The sequence below is a fragment of the Papaver somniferum genome, chromosome 5, assembly GCF_003573695.1.
Source record: "Papaver somniferum cultivar HN1 chromosome 5, ASM357369v1, whole genome shotgun sequence".
Taxonomy (NCBI): domain Eukaryota; kingdom Viridiplantae; phylum Streptophyta; class Magnoliopsida; order Ranunculales; family Papaveraceae; genus Papaver; species Papaver somniferum.
The window spans coordinates 21,421,342-21,430,933 of record NC_039362.1 but is presented as its reverse complement, the minus strand read 5'-3'; the positions used below and the strand labels follow the sequence as shown (position 1 = coordinate 21,430,933).

The window sequence follows — 9,592 nt, the reverse complement described above, 5'->3', positions numbered from 1 at the left end:
AGAAGTTACTTCTTCAGATTTACTTCTTAGCAATACAATATATACTCCTGTTATTATCTTAAGGCATGAAACTACTCGTCCTAAAGTGATTACAAAGAAGATCATCACTGAAAAGAAGAAAGGTCCTGCAAAACCTACAAAACATGCACCCATTACTAGAAAAGCTAGCAAAGAAAGTCAGAACATTTTGTCTTATAAGGGGAATTCTCCCCAAAACACTCATCAATGAGAGTTATCTTTTGGAATATCAGAGGCCTGATGAGGGATAAGGCCAAAGATAAATTGAGTTATTTAGTTAGACAAATAAATCCTTCCTTAGTGTTTATGGCTTAACCTAAAATTCATTTCAATAAAAAAATAGAATAAAACTTCCTGGAATGCATCATAAAATAATTCACAATATGTGTGATCATAGGAAAGCAAATTTATGGCTTTTTTGGAATTGTTCACTTTCTCCTCCTTCAGTTATTCTCTTTACCAGATAATGTATCACAATAGAGATTGGAGGGGTTTTGCTCACTGGAATTCATGCAGATGTGCTTACTATGAATATAAGAGAATTATGGTCTGATTTGCTCACTATAAGTAATCTAAACAAACCATGGTTGGTTTTAGGGGACTTTAACACAATTACTTCTATACATGAAAAAAAGGGTAGCAGGAGTCCTCTTACTTCAGCTCTTAATGATTTTAATGAATGGATATACCAATGTGGTCTACTTCAGGCTCCCAAAAGTGGGTTACAATTTTCTCGGTCAAATGGTAGATGTGGTAAAAGAAGAATTATTTGTAATCTTGATAGAGCTCTTTTCAATCAACAACGACTTAGTAAATACAATGGATGGAAATATCATGTTACTTCAAGAGGGATTTCAGATCACAGTTGTCTTATTGGATCTGCTGCAGATTTTCTTAAGCCTAATAATGCACCATTTAGATTTCAGAAGATGTGGTTGTCACACCCTGATTTTATGAGAATAGTCACTGAATCTTGGAATGGACAGATTGTTGGGAATCCAATCTTGATTTTTATGAATAAGCTGAAGAACTTGAAGATAATTTTAAAAAAAATGGAATTGGGAGATTTTTGGGAATGTATATATCAAACTGAAAGAAGCAGAAGAAAAGGTAACTGAAACTAACATTCTATCTGATGCTTATCCAACAAATGTGGAATTATTAAATAACTATGTTACACCTAGAGGTATCAGAGATATGTCAGCTCAAAATTATCACACTATGTTGAGTCAAAAGGCAAGAGTAAATTGGATCAAATTTGGTGATGCAAATATTGTATTCTTCCATACTCAGATTAAACTCAGACATGCAAAGAATAATATTGCAGAACTTGAAGATACTTCTGGAGCCATTGTGAAAAATTAGCAGTCTATTGAAAATATACTTCTCAACCATTTCAAGGAGAAATTTGCAGCACAACCAGTAAATATATCTGAATTTTTTTTATAAGCAATTCCTGATATTGTCAACTCAGAAGATAATAAAACACTAGAGAAGATTCCTTCTCAAGAAGAAATTAAGGAGGAAGTTTTTTGTCTTAATCAAAATGGTGATCCTGGACCAGATGGTTACACTGGTATTTTAGTCAGAGAGTCTTGGAATATTATAAAAGAAGATTTGACAAATGCTATACAATTATGTTGGAGCAATCAATTAATTCCTTCCGGTCTAAATTCAAATTTTCTTACCCTTCTGCCAAAGATTCAAGGTGCAAAAAAGAGCTCCATAGTTCAGATCTATTGGTCTAAGTAACTTTTGTTTCAAGATATTTACAAAGATTCTAACTATAAGAATGAGAAACTTACTACAAAAGATTATTTCTCCACAACAATGTGCATTCATCAAAGGAAAAAATATCCATGAACAAGTCTTGTTAGCCTCAAAACTTGTTAATGAAATGAATAATAATAGAAGAGGTGGAAATGTGGCCTTAAAGTTGGATATATCTCAAGCTTATGACACTATAAGTTGGGATTACTTAATAGCAATGTTGAAGAAATATGGTTTTCCAGAGAAAATTACAATTTTTGGTACTTCTAAAAACAACAAAAATTTCTATTATGGTGAATGAGAGTCTTATTGGGTACTTTGGTGTTGGAAGAGGAGTGAAACAGGGAGATCCTCTATCTCCAATTTTTTATGTCTTGGCTGCTGATGCTTTAAGTAGAAAATTGACTCAACTAATTCAGGAGAGAAAAATTCAACCCATGGTCATCAGAAAAGGTATCTTCCCTTCACATTCATTCTTTGCTGATGATATATTTGTCTTCTGCAATGGATGTAAGCAAACTCTGGTAAACCTAAAACACTTACTCATTGAATACCAAAATGCTTCTGGACAACTTGTTAGTGCTGCTAAGAGTAAAATATTTGTTGATGGAACTTCTGACACAAGAAAAACTCAGATTGTTGAAGGTATGAACATGAAATTGTCTGATTTTTCTGATAAATAGTTGGGTGTATTACTGATTAAAGGAAAAGTCAAAACTGAACATCGTTGGTCCTTTGTTGAAATGCTGCAAAAGAGGCTGGCTACTTGGATAGACAAACTCTTAAATTTTCAAGCCAGATTAACTCTTATAAAATTTGTACTCAGCAGTATACCTCTGTATAATATGTCTATATACAGATGGCCTAGAAAACTGATTGGGGCTTGTGAAAGAATTTTAAGAAATTTTCTATGGAGTGGAAATGCTGAAGAACAGAAATACATCACTATAGCTTGGGACAAAGTCTATGTTCCACTGGAGGAAGGAGGGCGAGGAATTAGAAGATTTGAAGATATTAACAAAGCATTATTGATGAAATTACTGTGGATAATTCTTAACTCAAATGAAGAATGGGCAAAATTCTTCTTATCCAACTATAAAGATAAAAATGGTATGTGGATTTCATATTATAAACAATCATCAGTTTGGCCAGGTATAAAATGTATTATTCAGGAGTTTGAAGAAAACACGAGATGGCTAGTTGGTAATGGTGAAGATATTTCTGTTTGGTATGATTCATGATTTATGATACAAGCATTATTAAAAACTTCCCTGAAAATGTATATATACAACAGAACAATACCATGAAGGTTAAACAACTGATTGTGGATGATACATGGAATATACCAGAAGAGATGCTTAATTTCATTTCCACTGAAGATCTCCCTTTTATTACTTCTTCAAAAGACAAACTGGTTTGGACTGCTACTCAAGATGGTGAATTCTCTACTTCTAGTGCTATCAATGTGATCAGGAAGAAGCAGCCAAAACTAAAATGGTATAAGAAAATTTGGAATCCTTGTGTTCATCCCTCCACTTCAAGCACTATATGGAAAATAACAAGAGGAGCAGGGAATACTGATGAAAACGCCACTAAGAGAGGTATGTTACTTGCATCAAGATGTTATCTTTGTTATAAAGAACAAGACAACATGAACCATATTTTGTGGAACTGCAATTATGGTCAAATTTATAGACTTGGTTAGGCAACATTTTTGCTTTTAAAAATCCAAAGTCTTTTGATGATGTTATAAATCTTTGCAAACATAGGAGTTCAGTTATCCAGGAATGTGGTACATAGCATCATTTAACATAATGGTAGATATATGGATCACCAGAAACAAAGTATTATTTGATAATATCCTTCCTGACAGTGACAAGGCCAAATCCAAGATCACAAGAATGGAGCATGCACTAGTACAAATATGGCCTTTGGTGACAGTTCAATATAAAAAATCATGACAGTTCACAAATGCACTGTTACAAAAAAAAAACACAGAGACATTGGTGACAGTTTCTTAATAAAACTGTCACCATAGTCTTGAAAAATTGTGGCAGTTTTTTAACTGTCACTGAATAATTATACGATGACATTTTCTAAAGAAAACTGATACTATAAAATGATGTATATTGACAGTTTCAAAACTGTTACCGTTCTTTGGCTATTGTAACTGTTCCACGTAAAAACTGTTGCCAAAGTGTTAAAATATCGATGACAGTTCTTTTAATTACCACTTCCATTTACAGTGACAGTTCACATCCAAAACTGCAACTATATTCTCAAGCACACGATGTTGTCAGTTTGCGCCCCTATATTAGTAGTAGTGGGTCTGTTTAGTTATTCGGTGTCTCTCGACCCCTTCACCTCTCATTTGAAAATCCCATAAGAAAAACTGAAACTCAATTTCTCATTACCATCGCCCATCTCTCTCAACGATCCATATCTCTTTAGGCAGATCCCGTTTCTATCTTTCACGATTTTTCTTAGCAAATCGGGATCTCAGTTTTTACTTCAATCTAGGGTTTCTATCTACCTCTCATGCTCTGAAATTTTTCCACTTTGATCTTGTGTGAAAAAAGCTCTCTCTCTATCTTCATTGGATAACCACATGAATTTTATCCATCTTTATATCTCTCGATTCTTCTCGAAGGAAAAATTCTGGTAATGAATTGCTTGACTGGGTTCTTGATGTTGGTCGTAGAGACTCTAAAGCATGTGTTCTTCAATGTATAAATTTTAAATTTTTTTGGTGAAAGATTATTATTTGTTAACATTATTGTTTGTGTAAATGTCTAAGAGCATATCATAATTGCATGTCTCACAGGGTTTTTGGGTAATTATTACTATTTTATGTTGATTTAGATTTTCCAGTTTTGGGATTTTCAAATTAGGGTACAGATTAAGTTGTAAAGATTATCATCTGTTAACATTACTGTTTGGGTTATAGATAAATCAGTCATATGTGGTTGATTTTCACAATTCTCCTTTTTGTTGATTCTGGGAACGACTCTATTGATCAGTAATATTGGGGTTTCTAATTGGATTTTTGATGAGAAATTTTGATTTTTCAGGAATAGTTCCTATTTTTATTTTTTTAATGAACGTGTCCTGTTTGATTGAATCTACAACTATTCGATTGGTTTGATTTTAGTGATTGTCAATGCAGAATTTGGTTTAGTCCTTTTAGTTTGATTTTATTGTAATTTCTTACACTGTGGACTGTTGTTATAGGCTTTGAAGGCTCCCCTGTTGATGCTTTTCGACAAGCCATAATATCAGATGAACTATTACCAGCTATATATGATGACTATCATATGATGCTAAGGTAGTCTATGGCGTTTTCAGAAATTTGTATGGTGTTGATATCCTATTGCTCTGTCAGTTTATTAGCCTTTTGCTTTGCGAGGTCTAAATACAGATCATTATTAGTAAGCTGTTGAATTGAGAATCTGAGATTATCTCCTGGAGTTCATCCTCTGGGACACCTAGGGGAGTTATTGGTATCATAGGCTTAGGTGTACCCCCCTGTTATCACTCACTAATACTGCTTTGCAACTCAGGGCTCTACCACCCGTGTTTCCACATGCTGGTTTCGAAAATATTTTTATTTGATAATTATATTTTTCTTTAGTTGTGAGATTCATGCTTGGGTCATCTATGACTCTGAATTTAACAAGTGAAACATCTAATTGCATATTTTTGAAGGCAAGGAAGTTTGACATTGAAAAAACTAAGCACATGTGGGCTGAAGTGATTCAGTGGAGGAAGGAATTTGAGGCTGACTCCTTAATGGAGGTAATTTCTTTTAGTAGCATCACTGGACTCTTTGTAGTATAAGATTTGCGTTAGATTTTTGGATTCATGGATCTCGTTTTTCACTCAGATGCAGTTTTTTCCTGGTTTTGGTCACTTCTTTCAGTTATTAGAATTTGGTGTTGTTCAGGTAAAAACGAGATTCTTTTTATCAAGGTGCAGCACCATCTACATATCCTTAAGATTGCGGTGTTGTTCAGGTAAAAATGAAATTCTTTTGCCCGTTGTTCTTATTTTCATTCCAGTTTTGAACACCAACTGTTAAGTTTGTCGCTACTTTTGTTTTACAAGCTTATTTTGTCTGTCGTCATAAAACTAATTCACATCTCTTGTTTCCGATAGTTCTAGAGTACTGTACAGATGAGCAACAAAGTCGGATCATAGTGGAGGAGATTTTGGAATTTGCATTTCCAAGCTTGTCTAATTGCACACACTTCAGGTTCACTCGTAATTTAGATTTGTCTTTTAGCATGATTTATTGGTTTTTGTTAGATCTCACTCAGTTGGTTATTGCTACTACTATTGTGTTTGCATTTCTTTACAATTATCATCAAAATGATGATGGTTACTGAGACTATTTGTCTTTAAGAGAGATCTGGAGTTAGAGATTGCAACAGAAAAGAGCAATATGAAGCCTGATGAGTAACTGGACAAAGAAGTTGCTTCAAAAAAGCTTCAACAAGTATATAAAACGCTTGAGTTCATTGGTGCACTTTCAGTACGGTTCATCGGGAAGCTTCCATTTTTGTAGTCAGTTCTCAAACTTCCATGCTATTGGTATCCTTAGAAAGTTCCCCAGACAGTTCAATAGTTTAATGCGAAGTCAAGTTTTGTTGTATTTCCACGTAATTCTTTTTTAGCTTTTGAAGCTAGCAGAACTATCTGGATAATCAAAAATCATGTAAATTTTTTGCATATTTTTCGATACTCATCTGTTCCCATGTCTGGTTATTCCAAGTCTTAGAGAACATTTTATCATAGTATCATGCAACGAGAAACTAAGACATTGATTTATAGTCATATCTGAAATGTACAAAATGTAACGACACTTGTGCGTTTTTAGCTAGAGATAGCTAGCTCAGAGTTCCCCATTTATGAGTACTAAACCTGTTGACTTTAAATTATTCCAAGACTAATTTTTACTTTAGAAATACAGTGGAAGGCGATAAAAAGCTTTTCCCGACTCTTGCTCGTGTGCGCTTTATAAATCCCGATCTGTTACTTCTTGACAGGTTTATTAATATGAAACCCAATTTAGGTCTGCAGTGTATTGTGTTGCCGACGAGGATACTTTCAACAGTTCAATTGGTGTACCAAAGAGATTGACTGAGCACAAAATTCACTCAAGGTTTGTGGCATTTTTCATCTTTTTTATTACATTTTTGTTCTTACTGGTTTAATATATGCCTGAAAAAGTAACAGACAACATACATCTAGCCCAATGGTAATTTCTAACTTAAGCCTTCAGTATGGGGATTCTATTGTTATGTTGTTTTTATCAGCACTGCTTTGTCCAATTGAAAACTAAGTCATGCAACTCGAAAAGTACAAAATTTGAAATGTATAGATTAATCTAAATTCCAATCACTTTAACTAGAAAACTGGAATCATGGCTACTCAAAATTTTGAACTGTGAGCTTACAACTATCAGTTCCACAACGATATGTATGTCTCTGAAATAGTAATTTTGTAAAAACTGTGGGTTCTGTTTATTTTCTAGGATATGAAGTATTAAAAATGTAAATTCTCATGTAGTTTTAGAGAGAGATGGTGTTTCATCTAGAATGTATGGTTAGGAGTTTGTGGAAAGGTACGAGTCGTATTAGTAATTTTAAGTTTTTAATTTTCTTGTTTACTGCTAACTTTTCCTTCTAAAATTGTTTAATGATATTCATTGTTCTTTTAATATAAAAACTCGTGTGTTGTTGCTTTAGAAATGTGATTATGAGTAATTAGTTTGTATTCATTTTGCAGAGGAAGTTCGGGTGCCATGAAGAAGAGATCACGGAGGATAAACTTCAAGAGTTGATGACATGACTGTGTTGGTCCAAATTTTGGACAAACATTAATTTACATCAACTTGAGCATATTTCGATCAACTTAATTTACGAAAAATTGGTCTCCAAGTTTCACTGTTAATTTACTTTAGTTGGTACTAATGAGAATACTTTTCTATGAAGTATACCGATTTATGTAAATTACATCAAACATTAACTTGTATCCAAGCTTATTCAGTTTGGAATTTCTAGTTCCTACTAATTAAATCAATTTTAAATACTAAAAACGCTTTCCACTATCACTGAGCATGTTGCCGGTTATATGGGCTCGAAACAAATTAGGATCCATAATGGCAAAAATTTTACCTACAACAACAGGTTCATGAAAAAACTATTACCTAAGTGCAAAAAACTAAGTTTTCGATGACAGTTTTATTTAAAAGATGTTACCGTAACTTGTCAACAATGACAGGTTCATGTGGAAACAGTTACGTTAGTGCAGGAATTCGATTTTTTGGTGTCAGTTTTACTAATAAATGTTACCATAAGTCTTCAATAATGACAGGTTTTGAAATAAACTGTTGCCATAAGTCATGAATCTGTAACAGTTTCTTAAATACCTTTGTAACAACGGCTTTGGTGACGGTGCAATTTTTTTTGAGAACTGTCATCTAAGTACTACGGTGACAGTTTTTAACTGTCACCTAAGCCCATTTTTGTACTAGTGATGACTGTGAGATTAGACTGAAAGGTTTTATGTTCAATACAGCTTATGATTTGCAGATTCTTAAATTCTTTAATATAGGCTGTACGAGGGTGAAATCTACAAAAGCTATAGAATGCTCCTTCTTTCTTCCTGAAACAGATGATCTTTTATTCTGTTGTGATGGGGCATCTAGAGGTAACCCTGGTAATGCTGGGTATGGGTTTATTGTCAGAAATAGTATGGGTGATTGCATTACAGCTGAAAGTGGAGGCTTGGGTATATCCACAAACTTCATTGCAGAAATTATGGGGGCTCTTTGTGCTATGGAATGGGATGTGAAGAACAAGAAGGATAAAATTACTATTAATACTGACTCCACTGCTGCCATATCTGCCTATATGAAGAACAAGCTTCTTTGGTTTGCATGGAACAAATGGAAGTTTGTTAGTATTAGACTGAAACATATTCACTTCAACCATGTCTATAGAGAAATGAATTTTTTTAAAGACTTTTTTGCCAAAAAAGGTGTTAATCTACCTAGGGGACAGATAATGATTTTATCTACAAGACCCCCTAATATGCACAAACTGGAATATCCAGATACTACTTATTACAGGTTTGATTGATAACTTTGTTGACTTGTAAACATTGCTTTATTTTGTTGGACTTGGACTTGTTGTCCTTTGTTTTTATTTCCCGTTGTTAGGCCTAGGACTTGTTGTCCATATCTGGATTCTAATTTTTTGTAATCCTTATTTTCTGATTAATAAAATCTCTTTGGTTAAAAAAAAAAAGACTGACCTCGTTCTCATGAAATACCATGTTCGTGAACTACTCAATGAGGATATTTTCTCTGAAGAGCTCGTGGATACAATTGATGAAAAATTCAAGGGTCTCAAAACCAATGAAGAGTCTGGAAGAATCTAGTTTGTTTCATCTTCTTATTTATCTAGGAAACTTCTTGTAGGAATTTATTCTTATTTTTGAGAAGGATAACTAGGGTTTGACAAAGAAAAAATTGTGATTACACAAGCTATTTCCATCGTTTTTTCATCTTGCATGTTTTTAGATTTATTTATTTAAATTATAGAGTTGTAGGAAGATGAACTTGCAGTATGTAATCATTACTAGTTTAATTACTTAAAAAGTCTTATGAAATATATGAGCCTTTGCGTTTTCGTGAATCGAGCTGATATTTCATATACGCTCAGAAGTTAAATCTATTATGTTTTTTTATAAACGGAAAATAGAACAAACTCTTTGAGAATTTTCTCGCAATATTGATCTA

General features: G+C 33.4%; 1 protein-coding gene across 8 annotated transcripts; it reads left to right on the top strand.

The window, feature by feature from the left end:
• The first annotated feature begins 4,122 nt into the window (after nt 1-4,122).
• LOC113281128 lies at nt 4,123-7,885 on the top strand. Of its 8 annotated transcripts, none has more exons than XR_003325926.1 (7): nt 4,123-4,449; nt 5,020-5,113; nt 5,494-5,583; nt 5,732-5,801; nt 5,944-6,040; nt 6,868-6,949; nt 7,576-7,885. XR_003325926.1 is itself a non-coding variant. In XM_026529781.1 (7 exons), the coding sequence occupies exons 3-7, from the start codon at nt 5,527-5,529 to the stop codon at nt 7,628-7,630; spliced, it is 369 nt and encodes a 122-aa protein (XP_026385566.1). In that variant the 5' UTR covers nt 4,123-4,449; nt 5,020-5,113; nt 5,494-5,526; the 3' UTR covers nt 7,631-7,885. The 8 variants fall into 8 exon arrangements, 2 of the variants coding, with proteins under 2 accessions (XP_026385566.1, XP_026385565.1); XR_003325923.1 differs by having other exon boundaries at nt 6,834-6,949; XR_003325921.1 differs by having other exon boundaries at nt 6,191-6,949.
• Nucleotides 7,886-9,592: the final 1,707 nt, after the last annotated feature.